This window comes from Lates calcarifer, linkage group LG4 (genome assembly GCF_001640805.2).
Source record: "Lates calcarifer isolate ASB-BC8 linkage group LG4, TLL_Latcal_v3, whole genome shotgun sequence".
NCBI lineage: Eukaryota > Metazoa > Chordata > Actinopteri > Centropomidae > Lates > Lates calcarifer.
The window spans coordinates 17,584,494-17,612,256 of record NC_066836.1 but is presented as its reverse complement, the minus strand read 5'-3'; the positions used below and the strand labels follow the sequence as shown (position 1 = coordinate 17,612,256).

At 42.6% G+C, this 27,763-nt stretch overlaps 2 protein-coding genes across 3 annotated transcripts; one reads left to right on the top strand and one right to left on the bottom strand.

Annotated features, from left to right (window-relative positions):
* The first annotated feature begins 599 nt into the window (after window positions 1–599).
* Window positions 600–22,516, top strand: LOC108883770 (TSC22 domain family protein 2). Of its 2 annotated transcripts, XM_018677243.2 has the most exons (4): window positions 600–3,165; window positions 11,270–11,344; window positions 20,032–20,083; window positions 20,542–22,516. In XM_018677243.2, exons 1-4 carry the CDS (start codon window positions 1,298–1,300, stop codon window positions 20,920–20,922), a joined length of 2,376 nt encoding a protein of 791 aa, XP_018532759.1. In that variant the 5' UTR covers window positions 600–1,297; the 3' UTR covers window positions 20,923–22,516. The 2 variants fall into 2 exon arrangements, with proteins under 2 accessions (XP_018532759.1, XP_018532760.1); XM_018677244.2 differs by lacking the exon at window positions 11,270–11,344.
* On the bottom strand, window positions 22,182–27,755 carry LOC108883772 (UAP56-interacting factor). Its single transcript, XM_018677246.2, has 9 exons — window positions 27,550–27,755; window positions 27,249–27,389; window positions 26,987–27,150; window positions 25,184–25,332; window positions 24,838–24,910; window positions 24,618–24,673; window positions 24,348–24,422; window positions 23,609–23,735; window positions 22,182–23,505 (listed from the first exon to the last, which is right to left on the bottom strand). Exons 1-9 carry the CDS (start codon window positions 27,620–27,622, stop codon window positions 23,404–23,406), a joined length of 960 nt encoding a protein of 319 aa, XP_018532762.1. The 5' UTR covers window positions 27,623–27,755; the 3' UTR covers window positions 22,182–23,403.
* Window positions 27,756–27,763: the final 8 nt, after the last annotated feature.

Genomic DNA, 27,763 nt, shown 5'->3' with positions numbered 1-27,763 from the left:
AGTGTTGCAGTGAACACTTATTTTGATCATCAGAGCATCTGCTGATTATATTTGATCAAGTGATTTATCATTCATTAAAATGTTAAAAATAGCAAAAATAATAGTCAGATAATGCCTGTCAAATTTCCCAATGTGACATCTTCAATTTGCATATTTTGTCTAAACTACAGCAGGAAAAAGAAATATTTGATTGACATTGATATTGAACTGATTAATCAGCCATCGAAACTGTTTTTCAAAACATTTTTGTTGACTAATCGTTTAATCGTCTTTTTTTGTTTCATGAATACCGGCAGGTCTTTTTTGCACCAGCGCCACACAAGTTAATCCAACTGTGCAGTTTCAGCTAGAGACACTAAATTATCAGTATGAATAAAGATTATATATACAGGTCGGTTGGAATGAAAACGTGTTTACAAGCGATGTAGGATTCAAACGACTGACACATGCAGTCTTAGAAAATGTTGACTTTCCCAACTTCATCTTGACTACCTGCAATTTAGATTTTTCCGACGGTGGCCTGAAGGCAGCATGAAAGGCGATTCTCAGACGCCTCGTACGTAAACATCGTTGCGCACCCTACCTACCCACGATGCAGCGCGGTTGCATACAACATAGCCATCTTGTCAAGAGTGATAGAGTGAGGGAGGTAACTGTAGGCGCTGTTAAGATTCTCGTTTGTTTTAAAGCGTAAATTTTCAGAGCGTTTTCCTCCCTCGACCGCAGTTAGCTTCAAAGTAAGTGTCTCTACCGAATGACTTTAAGCTCCTGAAGTGAGAGGACACAGAGGACTGCTTTCGGGAAGATGTCTCACATACTTGTTCCGACGTAGGGGGAGTGTGCAGCAGCCAGTTGGCTTGACTTGCTAGCTAGCTCGGTGAGTGGAGGGCTGCGGGCCCTCCTCAGCCTAAAGTAGCTCCTGCAGCTGGGCAACACATTCTGCGACAACGGCCGCTTGACAACTGCACAACCGGGATATTAGCAGGCCGGTCCGGACCGACCGAAAGCGCCGGATCAATCCCTCGATCAGACGGCTGGTATCAGTGTCTAAAGCCGCATTGCTGGACAAGACGACACGAAGTGTGGCGTTGCGTTATGTGCTCATGAAACGCAACAGGAGACCGAGAGAGGAAGAGGGATGGCGCAGATTCATCTTGATTACAGTTAGCTAGGCTAAGTAAAATAGATGCAAGTGTGCTGTTTAATATGATCTAAGCTTTTAAAAGCTGCAACCAGCTCGTCCCTTTTTGACGGAGGATAAACATAGCCATACGGGACTTGGAATCAGGCTGTCAATATGTCTAAAATGCCGGCCAAGAAAAAGAGCTGTTTTCAGATCACAAGTGTGACTCAGGCCCAGGTGGCGGCTATAGGTGCCACCGACGACACGGAGAGTCTGGACGACCCAGACGAGTCACGGACTGAAGACGTGTCGTCGGAAATATACGACATGTCTCGGGCTGAGTACGAGCCCGCGTGTGACGGAAGTTCATCAGAAGAAGCCCTGAATAATGTTGGAGAGCCGGAGGCGATCAGTGTTATGGCACCATCACACATACCTCATGCCGGTCAGTTGTCTGCGCTGTCAAGCAATCCCGTCGGGGAGTTTCGGAAAGTGGGAGTGTCGGGCTCAGTTCAAGGTGGTCAGCAGCCTCCGGGGATCGGTGTTACCACTGGTTTACCCGTCGTCACCCAGCCTGGGGCAAAGCAACAACAGCCTGCTCCAGTAACCAGCGCCGGGCCAGCCAGTGTGTCAGTGAACACATCCCAACCTGCTGCAGTGACCAGTTCAGCTCTCCCTCCTGCGACCTCTACGGTGAGTTGCACTTCACGCTTCAGGGTCATTAAACTCGATCATGGTACTGGAGAACCCTTTCGAAGAGGCAGGTGGACGTGTACAGAGTTTTATGAGAAAGACTTTGAGGGCTCTGTTGTTAGTAGGACTGTAGATAGCATTAGGCATGGCAGTGCAACGCTGGACCCTGCTGCAGACAGAGACAGTGGGCTCGGGCTTACAGGAGGCTCTGTGGTTGCCCCGGCTACACACTCAGGTCAAGGCTTGGGCTCCACGGCAGACGCCTCTCACTCTTCGTCCCGCATGCATTCAGTGGAGACACTACCGCAGCAGCAGCAAACCCACCCTCAAAACTTCAGCGCCCGTCAGCAGGGTGTTAGTGGGTCGGCCACACAGAGTGCTTTCTCTAGCAGCAAGCCGACAACCGTCCCAACTCAGCCAACGGTGGGAGGTCTCCAACCCTCTGCTCCCCACAGTGGTCTGCCTGTTGGACAAAATGGCTTGCCTCAATCTGTTGTCCACATACAGAAGTCCCCCATCATGCCTCCCTCAGCCCAGCCTGTTGCTTACCCTCCCCATCAGCAGCAGCAGCAACAACAGCTTCCTATGGGCCACCACCTGACCAGCCAGTCATCTGGACTGATGCAGAACCAGACAGAGTATTATCAGCAGCAGCAGCCTGCCTCCATGCAGTCAGGGCTTTCTGGCCAGCCCCTCCCAGTGTCTGGGATGCAGCCTGTGGGACAAGGACCGGCTTCGGTCATTCCTATAGCCTCTGGAGGGGCTTCTGTGCCAGGCCAGGTTGGAGAAACTTCTGGAGCAGGAGGGGGATCTCTACCTACTGGACAGGCAGCTCCAGGCCTTTTGCAGCAGCAGACTGTAGGAATGGGAGGTGGCGGAGGCTCCATACTGGTTGGTGGATCAACTCTACAGCAGCAGACTGCAAGTCAGTATGCCGCTGCCGGACAGCCCCAACCCCACGGCCTCCACCCCACATCCTCCAGTGTACAAAATGTGCCTGCCATTGCAGTGAGCGTCAGTGTACCCACCACTGTGCCCACTGCTGTGCCCAGTGCCTCCAGTGCAGCCATGCCAAATGTGACCGCTCCCAGTTTGCCTACAGGTCAGATACCCCACAGCAAGACCCAAGTGGCCGTGGGGGCACAGGGCTTCCCAGCAACTGGATTTGGACAGGTGGAGGGTGGTGGAGGTGGTGGAAGGAAGTCAGAGGGTCTCGTCAACGCACAGTCTCCTGTTGTCTCTGGGAAGGAACTGGTGAAACCCCTAATGCCTGAGAGCCTGCAGCTCACCACTCCAGCTGTCAACAGCCTGTTTGGAATCCACATACCTGTCGACGGGGAGGAGGACAGGTAACAAGTTTTTAAATCTTAATGTTGAGTGTTAGAAATTTCTCATCCCTGTTAAGCATTATCACCATGCCTTTGTGTATGTATTACCCATAATACATGCAATCTGAACGGTCACACACACAGTGTAACACAGTGCCTGTTTCAGTGTACAACTGTGGAGAAGCTTGCTACAGCAGACATGTTTGGCCGTTTGCTGTGATCACAAGAAGGTGGAAAGTCATAGCTAACACAATGACTGTTTCAGAGTCAGTCCTTTGGCTTGTCACATGAACAGGGTTTCCCCCTTAGTTTCAGGGACGTATGGAAGGTGGTGGGTGAGAAGAGGGAAGAGAGATTTGGTGCACATAACGGAAATATAATACTTGTTAGTTTCTCATTAGGGCCTTAAAGAGGTAAGCAGGGCGTAGCACACTTGAGAAAAACACCCATGGCTTCCCCAGCACAGGCATAACTTGTTAAACATACACATGACTTATGTAATACGTTGTAAATCTTATGTAAATCGTCCCACTTGAGCTGCCACCAAACAGGACCGTATCTGACGTGATGGCTGCAAACATCAAAGATGTATAGCTAGTTGCTACCGTTGGTAGGGTTCGCTCAGCTTTCTGTTAGCCTAGGCTGCTCCTGGCCTCTCTGTAAATGCGCTGCATGCCTGACCTTTTAATAAGTTAGTTCCTGCTCCGGAAAAGACTTTGTAATACAAACACAGTGGAGAGTGTTTGATTTTGTGTTGCCACATTTATGATATCATGGTTTCCACTCCTAGGCCCATCAGGTTCCCCTCAGGAAAGTGTTTACAGAGGATTTTAGAGAACTGGCTGAAATAACTGCAGATTAGCTTTGTATTGTAGATACTACATGTATGTTGCTCAATGATCCTTTGGATAGCAAAGACAATGTGTAAATATGCAAACATATGTAACCCACAGCCAACAGGGTAGAGGTTGAATCTGATATTTAAAAAAAATCAGATTTAAGTAAGTATGTCAGTTATTTTTTGTCTATAAATATGGATAAACAGATGTGTGCATGTGATGTGAGGGACATAATCTTATTATTCTGTCACTGTCAGTTAGGTGTTATGACATTTGCTTCCTTTACAAAGTGTCTTTGTCTCTCAATTCCTGAGTTTTAGCTCTTTGTTACACACGTAGTAGATGGCACTCATGAGCGGAAATGATACAGTGCCTGAAATCTCTCAGTGGTTTCCATTTACAATGTTACAGATACACCAGAATGTAGACCAGACTAGATAAGCAGACTGCTGAACAGTGGCACAGCATTTCCTCACATGTGGGTGGACAGTCACTTAAATGGTATTTAGATGTGTTTCAGTTTGTCACAAGCACTTTAGGGAAGTTTAAAGCTTACAGTACAGTCTGTAAAATCCATCCATCCGGTCAGTTGACACCTTAGGGCAGTCTGACACAGTGGACTCTTTTTCAGACAAAATCAGGACACTCAATCCCACCAGCATGTTGATAGCACAACTTAATATTATTATACTTTGTCTTACTTCTGTCGTGGAGATAATCATTACTTTCACATGATGCTTTGAAGGATTAAAACAGGAAGTTTAATGTTGCCATGTGGCCTGTATTTGCATACATTTTGGTTAACTGGCATGATTAAAAGTTTTCCAAATTAGTTGTTGGCAGTTCCTGTTTGCCATGCACCCACTGATGCACACTTAACTGTCAACGGATTACTTTTGTACTGAAGAAAACTGCAGGCAGGTTCTGGAGTTATAAGGTGCATCTTTTTGTTTCTGATTTCGAAGAGGACTTATGGACATATATTCACTATAGTCACTGGAGTAAAAAAATATTTGACTGAGTTGTGACCCAGTGAAGGAGACACAAAAGGCACTAATTGGGATTTTGAGTACCTTAATTGCTTCCATGATCTCTGTGTCATAGTTGTTGACAGTGTTGATAAGCAGGCCAAATCCAGTAGTTTTTTTTTATGCACTTGTCCCATTCACCTCACACAGTATTTTTGCCTCATATCTCCCTTTACAATGCCAGTTGTGCCATTTAAGACATTATTTAGGTCTGTGACAGTGCCCCCATTTCAGGCCTTGTTTTTTTGTTCTTGTCTTTTTTCATAGTACCTATGTATTGCTTGTGAGAAGACCCAGCTCCCAGGCTGATAAGTGTAGGGGTCTCTTACGACAGCCAAGCACTATCAGACATTGAGCAGTAGTCTTTCCACTGTGCCCCTATTCTGCCGATAAGAGACCTGACAGTGGGGTGTGTCAACAAACTGTGCTTGTTGTCACGTCGTGTCCCTTTTCTTTTGCAATGCAAACTTAGGATAAATTACTGTATGGTCTCTTTAGGGCCTGGGGACGTGGTTAAACACACACCCCAATGTATAGAAGGCATGCCCACTCCCTCTGCAAGTCACCCAGAGCATTAGCTGACTGGTATCATCACTGTTTCATTGTTTTTTGTTTTGTGATTTTTTTTCTTAACCACTGGTGCAGCATCAGTGCAGGCGGTGCTTTGTACCTACTACCCCACTGATTGACTGACAGATGGGGCATGGCAGTTGTTCATGTACAGATGAGGTGCTGAATGACATTCCTCTGCAGCAGCAACTGTGGTATGCTAAGAAGAGGTGGAGGAAGCTACAGAGTGAAACCTGCTGTGCCTCACTTCAGCAGGCATTTTAGTTATGCTCGGTACCCCCCCACACACACACACACACTTCTTTTTGGTTTCTTGCTTAATTTCTACATTTCCACTACACTGTTTATTTTGTCTCTTGCTGCCCTACACACCACACAACAAAAACACTTCTATTTTCTCCTCAAAAGGACTACTTAAGTAGCTAATATCTATAATCTGCAAAAGACAGAAAGATATTGTAGGCATGCACCCACTCATGCGCACACTGTTGACTCCTTTTTTAAGGACTTTGTAGACTTTACACAGGTTGCACAACCTGGAAAAACTCTCTTGGCTATTTGGTAGGCCCTAATGTTTGTTCCTATCTTCCTCCACCCTGTAGTTTTCCCTGCAAGTAATTAAAGAAAAACAGATATAGACTAGAGATTGAAGATGTTGTTCTCATACTTAGAATATGATTCGCTCAGCATAATGTTTACCAGATGGCTTCAACATCTGAAGGCGTAAAATAACATTGGTGGATTGTCATAATGTCTTTGTTGTACTCACAGGGGAGTTGCTTCTATTTTGCAGGATCATTTGCATAAATGTATTGCATCTGTGGTCTATGTGCAATTGAAGTCATGCTGGGGGAGGTATGGTTTATTGTCCCCACATAATGGGAGCTTATGTAAAATCATACCCCTTAGGAGGCAGGAGATTGGGGGGGGGGGGGGTCCAGGTCTGCAGTGTTGTGGAGCAGTTACTACCACTGTGAGTTGAGAGACTGTCTCTGTGTGGGTGGATGAGGGGTGTGTCTTTAAAAGGGGATGGGTTGACTCAGTGTGTGCTTATGTGTGTGTGCACAATTATCCATGTTAGGGGTTGGGTTGGGGGGGGGGCGCTTGCTGAGGAAAGTTGCATGGTTTGGCAATACATTTGGACAAATTCACCACAGACACTAACAGCTTATTCATTTGTAGTCATGGTGGAGCTGTGTGGGTGTATGTGTGAGGGAGAGTGACACAGAGAGACGATATGTACCACGGGGTCTTTCCCTCCCCTCTGTGACCTCTGCTTTACTGCTGTATCCTGTTTTCAGTCAATCCCTCACTCTGCTCTCCACCTTCTATTCATTTAATATTCCTTAGCTCCGCACTGGGGCTCTCTGGTCATATCATATGGCATTTCGTGGCCACATTTTATCCTAAATGCCACACAGATGTAGAGGTACACACGTTTTTTTTGTTGGACATCTTTGGCCTTAATAGTACACAGTTCTAATCCTGGCTGCCACCATTAATGCTGTGATACTTAACTGCAGCAGACCAAGGATCTGTGCAGCAGCAGGACAGTTACCTGTAACTGCATTTAGCAATGGTGTAATAAGTAATCTTCTGTTCCTGCCCTGGACTCTTTAACCACTCACTGTGTGTCTTACCTGTTTTTGTGTACACTAGTCAAGTTGTTCATCCTCCATGACCCCAGCCTCCTCTCAGCCCTAAAGCTATTTTAAAAAGAAAAATGTATTGTTCTGGTTTGAGTAACGCTACTGGTCTGTATGTCTGTAGGCTTTACTTCAGTCATCACCTCCACCCAAGGTATGGAGGCCCTCCATTGTTCTGACAAGAGCAAGAACGTCACCAAGTCAGCCCAAGGTTTTAATGGCTTGTTTAACTGGGGATGTGCTGTACTGTGCTGTAGATAAGCCTAGCTGAGAATATCCTTGTTATCTTGTTTTTGGGAAGTGGCACTTGTGTGACTTGAAGGATTACCAAGACCCACCTTTCAGCTGTTTTGTATTTTTGGCTTCTTACCAGCTGAGTACAAACTAGTAATTTTTCAGAGGATTTATGGATGTCTCTCTATTAATTCATTTATTGTATTTCATTAATTATTAACTGTTTTATAAAATCTTAAAAAACAATGTTACACAGGTTATTCCAGCATAAATGGCAGGTCTTCTTTGATCAGTTAGTTACCCATTTATTTTTGCAACAACCCAAAGGTAAATCTTGTTAATCTCATGTAACAATCCTCAAAAAGAAATTAGGTTTTTGGGCGTGTTTGGAGAGTAGTAGGGCCTTTGCCCAAATAATTCCAGGAACTAAACTGGGGGACTAAAAGTCCATTTAGCATGTTTTCTCTTTTTCCTTGCATCTCAAGTAGAGCAAAGACTAGGCAGTCTGGACAAATAACAATCACTGATAGTAAAAGTAACTTGAAGACAACTTGCAACTGGAATACAACCTTGATTTTTGAATCAGTGCTGCAAAGAAGGCACGCAGAGCAGAAAGGAAAACAGCAGAAATACAAGCTGTCCATCTCCAAAACAACAAGGTTGTGCTGACTTTTTTCGTCTCTCTGACAAATCCTGTAACACCATCGGACTCACAGTGGACATTAAAGCCAAAATAGGAACAGTGGTGATACAGCAGAACCAGAGATATTGTCCTTTTTTTTTTTTTTTTTAATTCCACACATTTTCCTTCCTTGTCAAAACCTGGTGCCTACATTACCCACAATGCAACTTGGGAGTCATCAGTTAGGCTGGAGATTCAGGTGTATTATATTAGTTGTGGTTAAAACAGCCTGGAGCCTCTAGCCTCAAGCAGAAATGAGGAGCCCACTACAGAGGTCTGGTAACCTCACTTCTTCCAAACTCCACACCCCCAGATTTGTCATTTTCAGACTTGTGGTCTTCAGATCCAACAGATGCTTCACGCAGCTCCCTCTGAAGCAACAAAAGGCTTTATACAACTTTTACATATGTAGCAGTGTTACCCAAAACCGTAAACAGACATTTTCATTTGTGGAGTTCCTCTTTAATACATTATGGCAATAAAAGAATTGGTAAAAGAAGTAAGTTTCACTTTAGTTGCTCTCAATTCCTGTCTTGTTCTCCCAGTTTCTATCACTATCGCTCTAGTTTCTTAGTTTGGGGAAGTTGGATGCATAACTGTTGTTTCAGTTTAAAAAAATATTTCTTTATATTTTGGTAGAACAAACAGTGCTTGCTTATAGCCTGAATGTCTTCTGTACACAATAAAGCAGCTTGTGTTAGCTAGTTTCCACCCTGATAGTTCTCAGAAGTACCCTGTAAATATCCTGAAAGAAGGGGCTTCGTGGGGAACAATGGCCCAGGATCAGAAAGTTGAACCAGGTTCCTGTGGTCGTCATAGGGTAAAGAGTCTGGGTTCCTTCTATGTTAGTATGCTCCCGTGGCCATGCTGTAATCATCCAGTAGCTCTAGGTACTCCCTGTGCTCCCATCTCCCTAGCCTACAACCCATAACCTCCTGAAAGAAACTCCCACAGGGCAGCTGAAATCTAAATAGTTTTGACCTACTTCTGCTCAGTGGCAGATGGATGGTACTGAGAACCTGAAGCCTCACAAGCCCCAACAGCAAGAGTTGTCAGCACCCTCTTTTAGCCTCTCCCTCTTTCCTCTGCTCACCCCTAGACACCTAATTACTCCACCTGTCCATCTGCTGCCACCCCCACTTTGTTAGTGATCCCCCACCCCTCCTCCCTGAACCACCGGCCCCAACTCATTAATACACAGTGGAATGACAGGGGTTTGCATTGGAAATGGCTTTGCAAGCTCACCGTCAACTACTGGAAATAGCAGAAAACATGAGCAGCCAAAGTCAACCGGTCACAATACTTGTGGTTCTCAAATGGTAAACATGTCACTTGCATAGTTTCAAAGTGTCAGCTTTGGTGAGACCTCCTCTGGAGCCTCTGCATGACGCCTCCACAACACCTTGATGCAGAAGTAAAAATTTATGTTGACACCTCTTTGTTTTCTGTGTACTTGTTGTTAGCTCCCTTTTCTTGTCTTGCACTTCCTCTGACCTCCTCACCCCCACCCCCCCACCTCCCTTGATAACTTAAGGCTACTGTGGGTTTTCATGTGCTTAATGAGGTTCAACACCGTGAAACTGAACTCCTTACACTGGTTTGCAGCACATGCACACTAAAGGTAAAAACCGTGTGTCATGCTGCAGCTAGATTTCTGGCCGCAACCAGCAAGAATGCACCAAAAGGCTATTATTATCTGCTGCAATGGTCATACATTTGCTTTAGGGCAACACTAGGCAAAACCTGAGCATGTGCAGCCAAGGTTTCTGTGTCAGGTTAGCTTATGTGCTTTGAAAGAGAGGTTTAGAAAAAGAAAAAGGGTTTGTCTCATGTGTACACATCTGCTAGCTCATGTGTTCCCTCTCTCTGTCCTCCTAATGCTCCATGCTCTGGGGTTTATGGGGGAGACGGGACTTTTCACCGCTGCCGAACACACTGACTAGTTGATCTACAAAGAGGCGCTTTCATAAATGGATATTGACATGTTACATTTTAGACTTACAAAGAGAGCCATTGAGAGTTGAGTGTTTGCTACTTGAAAACAGGGGATGATGACTCCTCCAGTTCTTACCTCATTCATGTAGAGGCTGCTGGTCATCTGACCTCGATAATTTCAGCCCGACGTCTCGCTCGCACAGAGCTCTGAGTTCTAGCCTTGGCGAGAAAGAGAGGTTTTCTGTGGAGGTGTGCGCTTGCCACCTGTGCATGGAGGTTTTTCTTGCGCCATTGCCCGCAAAGTAAAATTAAGCAGGAGGCAGGGGAGGAGGTTTGGGAGAGTGTTTAGTCGTGAGGTAATGTGACAAAGGGAGTTTGTGCCAGAGATTTCTAGGAAAAGAGCCTTGGCTGCTATAATATTCACACACATGCTATAAAACAACTCTTCATTCCCCTGTGCTATGTGCGTGCATGTATATAACTCTTGCCTGCGCTCGCTTGGTCCTCTGTGTACATATGCTCATGTCAGTGTGCATTTACATTTGTGTGAATGTAGGAGAGAAGCAGTTAATTTTGAAAGGCACGAGCTGGGAGTAGATGAAATGAAAGTGTGAGTGTGTGTGCATGTGTGAGTGTGTGTAGAGGTCAGAGTGGGGATTTCCTCTCCCCTTCCCGACATACATCCCCTGGCATAGAACACTGTGTACTTGTAGCTAATCACCAGGAATATAGGTGGTACTGTTGAATTCCAGTGTGATGGTATTTGGACTGAAAAAAGTTAACAAATTTCAGCTTCTCAACACAGTTACAACTAAAGAGGATTCTCATTTTTTAACTGTGAGGAAAACATTAGAGTGATAAGATGGCCAGTGTACTGTAGGAGAATGGCACAAGGGAGACCCTTAAAGTTTATGAAGCTGTCCCCACCTTTGAACATACATTCCTGTGTTTAGGTTAAGACTCCCTTTCCCCAGCCCCTTTTTGCTCTGCTCTGTTTGAATGTCCCATATGTTTTAGTGAAAGCTAAGAGCCTTTTCTCCTGCCAAGTTAACCACGCAATACGAGTGAAAGAGTTTTCTGAGGTAGAACGAAGTTGCGCAAGGACAAATATCTACGACTTTAGTCTGCCTTCACTGTTTTCAACTCTTCCCTATCTCTGTCTTCTTCTCTTATTCCCTGAATGTGACACAGGAACCCCTCCAAGGCTTTCTACAAGGCCTTCCAGTCTGGCAGCAGATTAAGGGACTCAAAGGCCCACAGTGATAGGTACCGTACTATACTGGTTTGGACTGGACAGGCCTGCGAGAGTGTAACAACATGTGTGCCGTGTTCAGTAGCAATGAGTTTTGCTTTCCCCACGTGCATGGATTGAGTTTGGAAACAAAGCCTGGCATCAAGCACAGGATTGGCCAATAGACCTCTCAACAACATCTCTCTCTCTCTCTCTCTCTCTCTCTCTCTCTCTCTCTCTCTCTCTCTCTCTCTCTCTCTCTCTCTCCCTCTCTCTCTCTCTCTCCCTCTCCCTCTCTCTCTCCCTCTCCCTCTCTCTCCTGTTTTCTCTCAACTTTTCTCTCTGGTGCTTTCTTGGACACGCTCCTTCTGTAACAATATATAATGCCATATAAAATCTACGTCACTTCAAAATTCTTGTTTACTGCCTGGGTGTTATTTTCATTTGTTTGGCCACAACTCTAATGTCCTATGCATTGGCTTCATTGCTGAGATGTTGCAGTGCAGAGACAAACAATTGAACAAAGAAAGTTAAACAAATTTTAAACAAGTTTAACCCAATTCGGGCTGCAGCAATGCAATTATCTTCAATCTGATAAATATTTTCTAAATTAATCAATCATCCATCCATTGTCTGCTGTTTATTTGGGGCCGTGTCATGGTGACGGCAAGCCAAGCAAGGTAGTCAAGACATCCCTCTCCACAAAAACATCTCTGAGGGATGAAGATAAGTCAAGTTAGTTTAAGATGTCAGGAAATTTTGAAAAATGTCCACCACAGTTTCCTGGTGAAGTCTTGTTTTATTCGACCAACAGTCTAAAACCAAAGATATTAAGTTTACAGTGATATAAACAGAGCTAGTCCAATAAGTCTCAGGTTGACATATCGACTGATATTAGCTAATTAATATGCATTTCCATCCACTGCTGTTGTGAAAATAATAGGTGTTGGTCCGTTGAGATAAACAGCCGGTGGAGTTAATTCTTCATTCAGTGCCATTAAACTGCCGCCGATGACGAAATTAAATACACACCAGTCAAACCTTAAATGGTGAAAAACTATGTAGAAAACATGATGGAAATATGACATCATGTTTGTATCATGTGTTAAGGTTTTAGTCTCCACACAGATCTGATGTTTTCAGTTTTCCTGTGGAACAAAACCCTCAGTGGACATTTAAATCTGTCTCCATTGCTCTTAATGAAAACTAATATATCCAAAATGCCCATCTCAGCTGCGTTTTGCATAGTAAAAACTTAAAGTTGAACTTTAAAAAGTGCAGAGGACATGATCAAAGCTGAAGCAGTCCAACAGACAACACACAGACAAAACACACACACCTTTTACCAATTTTATCACTTATGTGTAATTTTACTTAAAGTAATGAGTGACTGCTCATGTTACCAAAACTATGAAAATAATACTGTTATTAAAAATGAAACTTGTGACATCCTCAACTCGTTGCTTACAGCTTTCAGGTGGATCAAAGAGGCTGAGGAGTGTGTGCATGCTACCTGTTAATGCAGGGCTAAGTCAAGTCAGTTTTATTTGTATAGTGCCAAATCACAACAGAAGTTATCTTGGTACTTTTCATCTAAAATTATTTAGAGGCCTGTCAGACATCTTTTAGTCAAAGAAGTTACCAATTTCAAAGCTATCATGTAATTATTACATTGATAAAAGACTGCAGTATGTGGACTCATGCAGACACTTCTTGACATACAAAAACTCTCACTTGTCGCTGTATAATGAGCGAGTGCCTTGAAAAGCGCTGAGCATATTTATAATGCCTTTTACAAAAATGAAAAGGGAAGCACACAAAACCATATCTGAGTGACAGGAAATGAAACTGTTTTTAGAGAAATATACAGCTGACACACCATCACCAGTCACTGACAACTAGGCGCACACACACACACACTCACTTAACACACACAATAATTTCAGTCCATTTGCCGCCTCCGCAGCTAACAGGTAAATCAACACTGTGATAGCATTATCTCAACTGAGATGTAGTATAATTACTTCAAGACACAATATGTTTTACTTTTATTAGCTAGTCAGTGTTTGTAATCTCCATTCACCCAATTCCACTCTTAACAGATGGCACCAATATAGTAAGATGGCACTAACAGTGCTGATATGGGTCCCATGCTTCACTTCTTTCTTTTTTTTCAGTGGAGCTGTTGTGGATACTCTGCCAAGGGCTGCTTTTGTTTCCATGGGAGCAAAGATAATCAGGGTTTTGTTTAAGACTGTTTGGTAGATCTTGGCAATGGCCTTTGGTATTGACCCTTTAATAAGTCTGTTTTATTCAGGTTTATTTGGGATTGTGTCCGAGGCAACCAGATGATGTCGTAGAGATGGTTGTGAAAGTGAAAATTTGCTTAAATATACGTGACATTTTAACAAAAGAGGACACTGACATTACATTTCCTACAGTTCCTTTGTACCGTCATATGGTTGTTTGTAAGACCCTACATGGAATTATGTTCCTGATGAGACCCCTCCAAGAGGGTCAGCTATATATGCCTCCTTTAGTACTGAGAAAATTACATGTATAGTAAGGTATGTATGTGAAGAAAACTTGCATTTACTTGCTGATGATGGAAAAATATTTCTGTCTCATCTATACCTCCCTAAGTTATTTGACTCTAGTGTAACTTACACTAAGCCTCACTAACTGCCTCAAAGAACTATGTCACTATCTTGCAGAGGACTGCGTCGTCAAAATAAAAGTCCCCCATTTGGACATCCTCGTGGCTCGCTTGGCACATGTTCCTGGCAGAGGATCTTTGGTAGTTCGTCATCCTCCTCTGTTTCTCCTTTTTTTCTTTCCTCCTCGTCAATCTCGGCTTCATGTTTTTTTTTTCTAAATTAGAAAATCATGCAGTATGTAAACTTTGGTTGAACTCCAAAGTTTATATACAGATTAAACAAAAAAGAGATTAAGAGATAATTAGTGAGCTATAGAGGTGCTGGAATGTGAACTGTGTCATCTTTAGACAGAGCCAGGCTAGCTGGTTCCACCTCTTTCCAGTCTTTGAGCTAAGCCAAGTTAGCCAACTGCTGTTGCAAACTTAGCATACAGGCTTGAGTGTCATCAAGCTTCTCATCTAACTGTTGGTAAGAACATGAATAAGCATATTCCCCAAAATTTCAACACAGTGCTACAGAAATTGATCCACAGGCTGATAATAACTTTTAAATCTCCAAAATAGAACTCTTTAAACATTCAAAACGTAGACTACATAAAACAAACAGGATGCTCACAGACTATCATTGTGTGTCAGTCAGCGACAGACAGCATTAAAAATCCTAGGCCTCAGCTTTTTGTGTGTTCATTTTTGCTTTGGATCACATTTTGTCCATTATCTTTTCCGTCATACTTGGTTTGACCACAGTCACATTAAGTTCTTCACTGTAGATTTTCATATGTTGTTTGCACGGATGCAAACAATGTCAATTTTAAGAATAAAATCTTTAGACTGCCTCATACTGCTCCCTCAGAATCAGACTGGAGCCATGTCATTCACACAGAGGTTTGATGCTTGCTCAGTTCTAATTTTAGCACTTCCTTATTTTATTCTCTGCTGGGTAACTGCCTGTGCCTTTCTACATGCACAGCTGTGTAAATGTAACATTGACAGTGGATGTTGCCAGGTCTTAGTTAAAATGAAAGTGCATGTATGATTATCTGAGTGTGAAACAGCCACCCTGTGGCTGATGATGATGATTTTACTGTACCTCTGCAGTACACAGCCACATGCCCAGAAAGAAAAATATGGTCTAAATTAATAAAGACCAAAGTTCACACTTTAAATTTAGAGGCATTCATACATCACAAGTGTCTCTGTAAGACTGACTTGTGCACCTGTTGTCCTTGGGCATATGATCGGGCCCTCCGTCTTAAGCTCTGAACTTGTTTCATCGTGTCTCAGGTCGAGATAAATACACTCAGCTCTGTTCTTTCTGTGTCGCCAATGGAAATCTACTGCTCTTGAATTCGCCAGCAGTTCTGCCAGAGGCAAGGAATGACAGCTATTCAATGCTCAGATGAGTTATTCACCCTCAGTTCGCCACTTGCGCATGCTCCATGCGAGTGTAAACTTTCTTCCTCTAATGGACTTTTTATTGACATTCCTATTTTACAGTTAACACTGTACTGGAAACGCCAAACTCTACCCAGAGCTTATAAATGTCAGTCCTGTTAATGCAGAAGGTGAAGTTTACAGAGGCGTTGGTTGCGTAATCAGTGGCAGAGTAAGTTCAAACCCTCATCAGCATTCTGTTTCATCTCAGCCCAGCCCTTAGGCCTGCAGGTCTTGACCTTACTTACTGTAGTGTTTGCTCTCTAACACTGGTAAAACACTGGAGGTGGGTTTATCATGCGTTCAACATGTTTTTTTTTTAAGTCAGACGCTCGAACTCATTCTCAACTTGGACTAGAGATCTCAAGGCTTAAACAAGATCATGTGTGTGAGGAGCCAGGCACACTCTCTCTATTGAGCTCCAAAACACTCACTCAACTCATGCTGTGGTTTCCAAAATCTCCCCCCAGTGCCAGTTGTTCTTGGAAGTTCTACTTGGAATACCAGATGGTGTCCTAATATGGCTTCTTCTTGATTGTTGTCCCTGCTCACTTCAGAGTAACTAATACATTTGCAGCACAAGTAAAGGGTAGCCGCCCAAAACATCATGACTTAACAAAATCATCTTACCCACTTTGACTCCAGGAAGCAAAACAACAGCTCACCATCTAAGTCTTGGCTCCAGCCAATGTGAAAATCTATCGCAGACTCTTTGAGGGGTAGTATTGATGTTTTACAGTTTCCATAGCTACAAACCTATCACTGGCCTGTCACATGTCCTGACACTGACAGTATACTTGTGGGTATTTGAGTTTTCCACTCTCCTTTTATTCTCCTCTTTAATCCCATCTCATTATTGCCTCCACTGAAGCCAGCTGGAGGAAAACCTCAAGAGAAAATGCATCATGGCAGTGAGGCAATTCACAGTCATTAAGACAAAGAACTATCACAAAGTATCATATTCAAGCTTTGATGACAATAGAACTGGAAAAAAAAAAGTAATATAGTTCAAGGGGACAACATCCATCAGGTCTGTCACATGAGGTCTGGGTCCAGATTTCCCTCCTCAGGTGTACTTTTTTCCAGAAAATCACTACTTTGGTCTGTTGCTTCTATAATCCAAAAACAGTCTTGTGTGAGTCCTCTTATAATGTGTGTCTTCAGAACAGCTGCCTTTCATAATGTCATAACTACTGCTCTCATTCTTAATTTTTCCCATCTGGCTCATCTCTGTCACTTTCACACATAAAACGTCATGACACCACTTATAACGACTTCATTACTTGTGTATTTTTTTGTATTATTTAGCAGCCCAATTTCAACAAAAGTTATGAAAAGAAAAATGACTACAAATATCCACATGTGGAAATAGCAATTTAAAAACCTGGTTTGATTGGTTGGTCCTTTAACTCTTCTCATTTCTAAATGGTTGTCACTTTAAAAAATGATGTAAGTGATGTTTCTGAAAATGAGTTGAACTGCATTCATTTGTAGAAAACATGTGCAGTGTTTTTACAAAGTTACTACTTTCTATTAAACAACTCTGAGGTTCTGAGGAGAGTGAATTTGTCTTATAATCAGAACTAAGTAGGTGAATACTGGGTCATACCAGATTAAAACAGGCCTGTACTGAATATATAGTATGTGCATGAAGCTGTGCACTATATGTTGAGATTCTGTTATCAGTAGAGGCATGTTTTTGTCCTCTACACTGTCTGAAGCCACTAGTAAAGCAACAAGGGTGTAGCCCACAGACTCTATTCAGCGTCTGTAGTTTATAGAGTGAGAGATTCCTCTGGGCACAGGCCTATTGAAAACTCCTGTTAGGGAGGAGAACTATAGGAGGGCCTGTGTGTGACGCCTTGGCTAAATTAAACACACATTTGGTACTGGGTGAAGTTGAGGTTGATGCAGGTTTTTTTTTTTTTTTACATTTAGGTTATGTAACCACTTGTGGGGGGTCACATAATGTGGTCTTTGAGGGAGAGAAAGAGAAACTAATGAGTGACTACAGATTGCTGAAATGTGCATTCTTGTTTGTAATTTGTTTCTTGAAGAGATGTGTGTGTGTGTGTGTGTGTGTGTGTGTGTGTGTGTGTGTGTGTGTGTGTGTATGTGTATGTCTAGCTTGAGTGACACCATGTGTATCTTATTCAACACGTCTGCATTGTTCATTGTGTGAGGTACTTGCATGTAGCTCATGTTAGACATTGTCACATCTTGACGGTGATCAAAGGCAGCAGTGTAGGACAGGGGATGTGAGTGACAGTGTTTCATAGCAGCAGAGGTATGGGGAACATTCCTTCTCTGGTACAGCCCACTGATAACCATCAACTGAGTGCTTCCGCTGGCCTCACTCACATAAATTGGATGGTGTGGAGGAACAGAACATCTTGTCCTTAGGGGGAGTCTATAGTACACCTAGTGTATCCTGCAGGCACCTTGCTGCCACATGGTGGCATTGACCTTCATGTATAGAACACAAAGTGATGGTTTCACATCACCCTTTATTACAGGCATGATCCTACATTTATGATTGTTATTATTATGATTGTTATTAGAGCCTGACTGATTCTTTGAGGCAGATACCAATATTAATATTGGTATCTGCCTCAAAGAATATATTACAGTTGAAATAATCACATAATATATATTAGCTGATATTCTTTTTTCTGTACAAATGGACAGTGACATTTTTGAACATTTTAAGAATACCTTAAATTTACACAAACACATGTACCAAGCTGGATGTTTTACAGATGAAAAATAACTTTGTCAGTGCTCTCTGGCAGACAAACTATGTAATAGCAACACTGTTACTTAACAACTGACATACTGTATATGCCAATACAGATTATGTGATAACCTACCAATAATCGACTAATCTGCCTATGAGTTTTAGCCACAGCTAGATTTTCATGAAACTTTCTGCTGAAGGTTGCCAGAGCAGAAATCCTAAAGACTGTGGTGATTGACTGTTCATGTAGTGCCACCACGGGGGAAGTGAAACATCTCCACTTTAATTGGATGGATTGCACAGTTTAATACACAGTCATTGTTCCCGGAGCATTTATTTCCAGGTACTTTGGTGATCACCTGACTTCGACTCTAGTGCCACCAGCAGGTCAAAATTTCAGTCTTTTGGTTTTAAACAACTCCCTGCAAAACTAACTCTACTGGCATGAGTCTCAGCACTACTTTATATTTAGTGTTATGCACTAATTAACTAATGTTAGGAAGCTAAAGTGCCAAACTAGTATGGGAAACGATGATATTGCTAAACATCAGCACCATGAATTACTGGCTATAGACTGCTGGTCTTGATAGTGATGCTTCTCAGCCCCTTGATTAGCTGTTGATTAGCTGCATGCTATTTGAACTGATTTGATCCATCACCACCACAATTACCCTTTGTAATATTATCCTTTGTTATTTTATTAGAGAAGATGAATAAAAAAACTAAGAGTACATTAAATAAAAGTTTACTTTATCATTTTTTCTTAATTGATTTTATAAATTTAACCACCTTCTATTTGCTCATTACTGAATGGATTCATTAGTTATATTGAAGTAATTTAAGTTTGGCACGACTCGGCCCCCATACCGCCTCCCTGCATGCAGATGCATACGGTACAGTTACTACAGTAACCGGTCACTACGTGGCGGGCGGAGCCCGAAATAATTTCAGATGTCTCTCCGCCTCCTGTCAGTCCCTTTGACTTCTCCACCCGTCGGTTCATGTTTCATTTTTCTAAATGTGGTCACTGTTACCCCACTAAACCTCCTCCGGTGTGCTCCGGTGGCCTTCTTTCCGCCGTGACCGACGTAGCTTCAGCAGCGGTCAGCGCCATGCCGTGCACGTTTTCATTCAAACCACCGTGCTGCCCCGGGGACCCGACCAGACACGCGACCACGGTGCTCTCCTACCGGACACGCCGCAGGTAACGGCTGGTGGGTCGCTGCTCCGCTTCTCGTGCACAGATCCTGTACCTGTCACCCTGTCTGCGAAGTGCGAGAAATACAAGTATTTTCAACTATATTCTGTGATGGATTTAAAGGAGTGGGACCAAAGAAACGGGGTCATCATAGCAGTAAATGGACGGATAATATGTGTTGACCCCAGTGCTTCACATGCGTGTTTCATGCAGTCATTGGAGACATTACCACACCTACAGTGAATTTGGCATTTTCATAAAATAGTGCATTATTTGGACCTGTTGTGTTGCCTGCAGCCAAGCCTCTTGTCTTTTCTCCTGTAAACTCAGTGTACTGACCTAGATTGGAGTTATAATCCATAGTATGACCATGTGTGGTGACAAGTCGTTTTATATGATATGTCCTACATTCCTGTGTTGAGCTGAAGGCCATTGGGTTGATTAATTGAACAACAATATCTCATATGTTTTCCCCCAGTCACATTCATTTAGTTTGCTGGTCATTTTCATATTTACCAGCAATTATACTTCTGTTGCGGATAACGTTAGGAAGCAGGAGAAAAGGGGCTTTGAGCAGAAAAATCTTCCTTAGGAGGTTTTTTGAATCCTGAAGACAAATCCTGAAAATGATGCAATTAATTCTGACATGACTTTAAATGTCTGTTTTTCTTCTTTTTTTTTTTTTTTTTTTTTACAGTGCCTCTGGAACCAATGTTGTTGCCATTGATAATAAAATTGAACAGGCTATGGTGAGTAATATATCAACCACTGATACATTTTCTTACTAAAATTTAGTTTCACTTTTTAATTAGAAATGTATGAAATAGGTATTCAGTTACATGCAAAGAGCAATATCTGAGAATGTATCCTACACATATATACTGTATTATGTTGCTGTGTTAAGTCATTTGGGTTTAGGGCTTTCTCCTTCTTTTATTCTTAAAAATAGTTCCTACCTTCAGCTCTCATGTCTGTCTTTACTGTGTCAAAGACGGTTTGTCTTTGCCTTTATGCACAAACATACACTGAATACACAACTAGAATCAATACATGAACAACTTAAGCCTTGAGCTTCCCTCTGGTGTCCTTGTCTGCTCCATGTTAGAACTTGATAAATCAGCCTCTGTTTGACTGGTCAGCTGTCGGTCAGGTCCAACATGTTGTTGGCCCAGTAACACATTTCATGCCACGCTCTCCTCTCCCTCAGGACCTGGTGAAAAGCCATCTGATGTATGCAGTGCGTGAAGAGGTGGAGGTCTTAAAAGAGCAGATCAAGGAGTTGTACGAGAGGAACTCTGTGCTGGAGAGGGAGAACGCCGTGTTGAAATCTCTGGCCAACAGCGAGCAGCTGTCTCAGCTGTCCACCCAGTCAGCCGCCAGCTCCAGCGCCACGCCTCCCCAGCAGGGACTCAGCCAGCCTCAGCAACAGCAGCAGGCCCAGCCTCCGCTTCAAGTTCAGCCTCAGCCTCAGCCTCAGCTGCAGTCACACCTCCAGCTCCAGCACCACCCCAAACCCCAGCAGCTCCAGACTCAGCCTCAGCTTGACCCTGGCCAACAACAACTGCAACCCAACGTCACCTCCGCTTGAAGTGCATCTACTCTGAATCGCATGGGGCAGGAAAAAAAAAGAGCATCTTCTCTACAACTTATTACAGTTTGGTGTATGTGAAATTAAAAAGAAGAAGAAAAAACTTTGTCTTCTTAGCCACCAGCTTGACCACAAAGTACAGTGCTTGTGTGTATGTGTGTGTGTGTGAGGGCGAGTTAGAAAGTGTGACTTTGGTGTTGGAATGTAAGTGTGTGTGCATCTGTACTGTGGGCCTTTCCAGTGTTAATGCAATCATCGAGAGACAGACAGAAAGACTTAGACAGAGAGAGAGTGTGTGTAGAGGCAGAGTATCAGGGAAGGTCGAGGTGTTTTTCTTTTATCTTCTTTTCATCTTGGGTTGACTGCTGGGTCCAAGCTTCTAGAGAGGAAGTCCTTTCTTGGACCAGGCCTGAGCAGGACAGGCCTTCGACCAGACCTGAAACCTGCTCAAACCGTGGGTTGCTGATAGGGAGGGGGTGGACCTCACATAAGGGACAAACAGGAGTGATTGTCAAAAAAAAAAGAGAGAGAAAGTGATTATTTTTTTAAATGAGATAATTGAGTGGGTAAAGAGTTATTTTTAGCCTTCTTGTTTCATGTTGTAAAGTAAGAAGTGGGAGAGAGTCTGTCTTTTTTCGGAGCACCACACTGCTGCCGTTACTTTTACATCAAGTCCAACTCTTGCATCTGTCTTTTTGAGTTCTACTGTTGAGTGTTTTATTTATTACAGGGCTGCTATTTTCACAAATGAACAATTTCATGAAACCTGTTTAACAGTAGCCCGTTGACTCGTTTCCTCCTTTCTTTTACAGTGTTTCAACAGATTGGCCATACGTCCCAGGGGCAATGCTTTATATTTACTTGTCAAAAATGTAGGCAAAATGAAATTCTGACAGACGTTTAACACTAACTCAAAATTTACGCTGCAGTTGCCAATTCATAGCTCAAGTCATAACCCAGTATGAATGTACATTTTTGTCTAGTATAAAGTATTAAGAGCCTTGATGGGTGACTCTTCACCTGTTGACATCAAATCTTAACGCGAGCCTGCACAAGGCATATGATGAAGATTCAGTTCTGTTGGTAGTTTCTCTAAAGGTGAATTAGTGTTGCCATAACCCCCTCCTTACTTAGTTTTTTTTTTCTCCATTGTTTTTCCTGAGGGGGCCAGGGGGAAAAGCTGTGAAATCATTCAACCTACTTTGTAACCAAAGATGCAAAGCTGTGTAAATTGATTATTTTTAAATGCACACATGTACTTGTTTTTTTTTTGTTTTTTTTTTTTTACTTCCTCCTTCACAAAATATTTTGTTGCTGTTCAGCATGTTCTGCATGATCTGTAATCTTCAAACCACTTTCTTACCTCATTTTTATTCAGCACTCTTATTGTAAGATAGTCTGTGAACAGTGTAAATGGGGGAAATGATGTGGCGCAGAGAGAAAAATAACCTAGTGTTACTGACACTAGTCACAGAAAAATGAAGTGAGCCATGTTTTGTTCATTGATATGGTGTTTGAATTTCATATGCCAATAGTTTTGTTACATTGCAAATTTTAATGTATTTAAATAAAAGCAATATTCAGATTCCAAAAATATGTCCGTCTGTTTTGTAACAAAGTTCCAGAAACCAGTTTAATAATACAAGACATTGAAAAATAATCCTGTGGACATTTGCAACCTTTAACTGTTCAGCAGGAAACTACCTAAAATACGCACCAACTTCTGGAAGCTCAAATTGCTCTTGAACACTGAATTTGAACGCATTCGTCCTACCATTCATAAACATCCACACCAGGATACAATGCTACAAATGCAAAGACTGTGTTGGAGCTTTCTGCACATGTGAATTGCTTCACAGAAGAAATGGTAACACCACATTGTTGTAAATCAACAGGGAGGTGACTGGTTTATATTACACAGGCAGGTGGCACTGTTTGATTACAAGATGGAGATTTGAAACATTCAGCATCAGTGTGCTGCAGACTGATGTGAGGCTATACAAATATATCAAATCTTTAAAGAGAAACTCATTTATTTGAGGAAACATTACAAAACAATTCTCAAAAAAGGTACTGAACACATGTGCCACCCTAGCAAATACGTAAACAGTTGTCTCTGAAAAGAAATACTCTCAAACAGTCTTTGTAATAGTGTCAACAGTTCAAAGTCCAAAGGGGAAAAAAAGCTCTTTCCTTCCCACTATAGGACATTAACAGTACAAACAGCTGCATACAATGATATGGACAATGAATGGTAACTTATTTTAAACAAACCTCCATTGACACTTGCACACTTGATTTCTCACAGTTGAGCAGTTGTGCACGTTGTACTCATTTGTCCAAAAGTTGCCCTCCCTCCCGTTAGTAAAGTCAGTGAGTGGGTCAGCACTATCCCATCCATTAGGAAGGTGGGGATCACTGTGTGGGTCTGAGTGGGACAAAGGAGCCTCAGAGCATTACTTATCACTATCTTTTTGCCAGCTACCCCACGGTAACAAATCGGCTGCCTTTGCTGCTCTGCGCTGTGGTGGTGCGACGATCTTTCAGGATGCGGAATCGCTCGTTCAAGGTCATCGATGTTTGCTGAGGAAAGACAAGGTCACGGATGATATGTTAACAAGCTTTATTATCCATACTGTGGAAATGAGAACACAAGTAAGTATTGCATAAAGCAGCACACTCTCACCGGTTTCCCAACGCTGTTGATGTCAAACTGTAGAGGCACTCCTTTTGGTATTTTCTTCTCCACTGTTTCCAACTTGACAGGAGCAGAGCTGGCAGCCGGGGGATGCAGGGTCCAAGCAGTGGGAGGCCTGTGAAGAAGTCACGGAAACATTTATTTATTTTTATCTGGAGGCGTCTTGTGTGTGATGTTTGGTGTGAAGGTCAACATCAATCCCACCTGTGGACAGGTGGCAAATTATAGCAAAAACCTGGCTCAAGGCTTACAAACTCCATGTTGGGTTTTACTTGCATTTAATTCTTCACGTCAGTTCATTATTTACAGAATCTAAAGAAGGGTCTAGGGATCCTTTACAAGGTGCTATGATTATTGAGGAGGTTGTCGGGATAGTTTGACTGTGTGATGGGCAGGTTCTGGAGGTACTTTAAGATGTTAGAAGGTTTAAGTGACAATTGAAGCAGCTCTTCAGCTGGCTTTAGTCATCAAGAAGGCTCTGCATGTCCTTGAGGAGTTTCTAGGGTCTTTGAGAGGTTCTAATGGTCACTGAGAAGTTTTTACTTGTAGTTATGGATGCTGTAGCGGTCAGTGATAAGGTATCATAGTGGTACTGTCTACTGTAATAGAAAGTAAGTTATTAATAGCTGTTAATAAAAAAAAAGTGGGTTTTTCTAAATGACTCCCTAAACTATGTGTGAAACCAGTTTTTTAAGATTCTGCAGGGTTTGTGTTGAGTGATTCTTACTCAGGCTGGGTCCTGGCTGTGGGGTTGTCAATTGAAACAGTCAAAATTCCACTGCTGGTTGTTGATGTGCGCCACCTGGTGGACAAACAGATGATGTATCATATCACACGAACACAAGAGACACGGACACAAAAATGGCAAACAATAGTCTTCCTCCACTATAATGATTCACATCCTTAGTGCGATTTCCTCTCCCTCCGTACTTAGGACAGAGTAACACAAGCAAGTAAGCATTTTAACAAACAGACACTGGAGCCTTCGAGTACTCACTGGCGAGTTCTGACTGGAGGAGACCGAGGATTTGGCTTTTGCACCTGGGCTTGTACCTGCAAAGGACACAAAGAATGAACACAGTGGATTTAGTCGAAAGATAAGTTCAAGGGTTTACAGTGTTTACCCTTATAGACACATACAAGTACACAAGCTAATTTCATAAAACATTCAACATTAATCTACAAATATATTCAACAGCAGTCCACACATCACGTGCCTTGAGTCCTCTGCGAAACAGAAATGTGGCCTGTCGTGCTTCTCTCTGAGTCTGCTGGACAGGTGGCAGTGGTCTGCATAAATGGAACAAAAAAAATATTGCAATCAATGCACTGGGTCATACAGTTAAACACATAATAATCTTTATTTTTCTATACCCAAACAAAGCAAACTATTTTCTAGACCTCTGAAAACTGAGTCTTGTGTGTTTGAAATATCAAAAACAAACAAACAAACAGACTGACTTTGGGTTCTCACACCACTCCCCCAATTATCCATGTATCAGTAGAGAATTACACATTAGTGCACCATGGGACTGTACACGAGTTGTTAAGGGGTGTTCTCACCGCCGTCGCAGTTGAAATGGTCTCCTGACAGATGCTGCATTCTGGCCTCTCTGTGAATCAGGCTGCCTGTATGGCCGCCTCTGGACCTCTGGCTTCCTGTACTGGGCTTCAGTGCATTGAATGAAGGGCCTTGTCTTCTGTCTTGTTTTCTGAAAAGGGAGGTGCAGCAGAGTGTCTTTAATATACTGTAGATATTACAAAAAACAAAACTTTTGCAAAGCTGGAATGTGTCTATGAATATATAGCAGGAGCTGATACATTTAATTTGGAGAATTAGGTAAAAAAAAAAAAAAAAAGTTTTACAGCGTCATGGAACAGCATTAAAACCTGTGATCACAACGGCCCCATGTGAATTTCAAGAGAACAAAATGACAATACAATGTGCCAAATCTATGAATCTGAATCTGATGTCAAGTGTAATGTGGTTCTATGCTAAAAACTTGACAGTAATGGAAGAGAAGATAAGTCACTTTAATAAGGCACCGATTGTTTGCACCTTAAATATGGCATTCTGTTTGCACTGGACTCTGCACTGGACTTGAAGTTTCTTCACTGTGTTTTTTATTAGCAGTGTTTTTATTATTATTCCCAATATTCATTGCATGCCTTCGACCCTTTATCTTAAGTTTGTTGATGCTGCAACTGTGAATTTCCCGTGCAGATTAATAAAGTATCTATCTATTCTAATCTTAAACTAGTAAAGCACAGGTTAACTCAAAGGGCATGGACATTCCTTTGTTAAGTTTATTCTCTTATACAAACTGACATTTAACTTTTGGGAGTAATTAGAATTTTAACCTAACTTTGATAAGAATGAGAAAAAAATAAATGAAGCCCCCAGTGGAAGGACAGTGTTGAGAATGTAAAACACACACACACACACACACTCTCTTTCACAGTGGCCCACAAAGACAGAAAAATAATTACAGTTCCTGTGGTGGTTCAAAGTTATAATCACAGCTGCTAAAGATTCTCATCAAGTCCTTTAAGTCTTGAATATCAAAAATGTACTATTCTCAACTATCAGCAAACAAAACTGAAAAGTTTCTGAGATTGTCTGGAGCAGGTGACAGCATGGGCAGCTAACTAAGCGAGTTTGCTGTTCCTGGACATCAGACAGTGGCTGCTGATGTCTGTTGCCAGGTGACAGGATGTGGAGAAAGCTCTGCCTCTGGGTGTGAAGAGGGTCAGGCAGAGCCAGGTCATTAAAGCAGGAGGAGTACAGTCTGTTGGTGCGCTCGCTTTTTACACGCAGCGAGCAAGAGGGGCTTTGGTTACCACGGCAACAGATAATGATGTACAAGTTTTTGAAAAGTATTTCAAGCTCTGCCTGTTTTAATTTGCTGGTGCAGAATGACTTGCAGAAGTTGATAAAGTTTCAGTCCAATGTCAGCATCACATAGGTAAAGTTTCACTGTAGAGTTAACATTCAGTGTTCAATCTTTAGTATTGCTTCTTACATTTTTCCTCTTCTTTCCTTTACTTTCTATGTATTTCAGTTTTTCACATGTTTAACACTCTCATTTCAGCAGGAGGCTAGAGCTACATTAGTAGGGCTAAGAGTTAATGGATAACTCTGGGATTTTTGAACCTGGGTCTTTTGTATATTATCAATACTGACAACAATCTTTGGAATCTGTGCGGAAGATGTTTTTATTTATTCAGTTCAAATAATGTTGCAACCTCACAATAAAATCTGTATGAATACCACTGTTGCTGGCAGTCTACGAAGAGGTACATGAGAATCTACTATCAGCGGTCTAACACTGGCTTGGGTATGCCCAGCAGTATGTCTTCCATTACCTGGTTGACTGCTGATCGGTTGAGTGTGCCGACTCGTTTGAGCAGGGCAGCTGGTCTCCTGGCTGCCAGTCCTGTGATAACCCCCTGACCCCGTCGTCGACCCAGTAAGGGAGGGACCCGTCTGTTTCTTAATTTAGGCGCTCCTCCTTGGGGTACGCCGCCTCCTGGTAGAGATAATATTAGTCCCATTACACACGAACACACTCAGTTCGATTAAAAAAACACGTTTTACTCATCAGCAGAACAACGTCGGGGGGCACACCTCTCTGGACCGGTCCAGCGGTCCGCGGTGAAACTCCTTTTCCTTGGATTAAACGGCCTTTCTTCTTGACTGGTCGGCGGTTCACAGTGGCCTGTCTCCTTTTTTGTTGCTGCTCTTTTTTGTTCAACCGAATGATGTCATCTGTTAAATTTATCACAGGAGCAGTGTTAAACAAATGCGTCTGGATGCTCACGGAATCTGTTTAGCTAACTAATGTCACCCTCCCACTTTAAGTAGCTTTAGCTAACGTTAGCAAGTACTCTATTTTGGTAACCTTAGCGCTAGCTACTGAGGACCTTACCTAATGACATGTCGACTTTATCGGGAACCGCTGGTCTTCTCCCCCGACCTGCTGTAAAATCGCCTTTGTTCATACTTTAAAAACACGACAAACAACCCGAAGTGCAACGAGAAATATAATAGTAACAGCAGACGTGCTAAGTGTTCGTCTCTTTTGAGGCTACGCTGCAAAACACACGGACCTCCTCCTCCGAACGTAAACGGCGCCGCGCATG

Excerpts from the sequence above, each read along its gene's own strand:
- LOC108883770 (XM_018677243.2), top strand. The coding sequence starts at position 1,298 with ATGTCTAAAATGCCGGCCAAGAAAAAGAGCTGTTTTCAGATCACAAGT. Across the intron at positions 3,166-11,269 it reads GTCGACGGGGAGGAGGACAG|GAACCCCTCCAAGGCTTTCT; the intron begins GTAACAAGTTTT and ends AATGTGACACAG. Across the intron at positions 11,345-20,031 it reads TCAAAGGCCCACAGTGATAG|TGCCTCTGGAACCAATGTTG; the intron begins GTACCGTACTAT and ends TTTTTTTTACAG.
- LOC108883772 (XM_018677246.2), bottom strand. The coding sequence starts at position 27,622 with ATGAACAAAGGCGATTTTACAGCAGGTCGGGGGAGAAGACCAGCGGTT. Across the intron at positions 27,151-27,248 it reads CGCTGGACCGGTCCAGAGAG|GAGGCGGCGTACCCCAAGGA; the intron begins GTGTGCCCCCCG and ends TATCTCTACCAG. Across the intron at positions 24,674-24,837 it reads TGTTTCGCAGAGGACTCAAG|GTACAAGCCCAGGTGCAAAA; the intron begins GCACGTGATGTG and ends TGTCCTTTGCAG.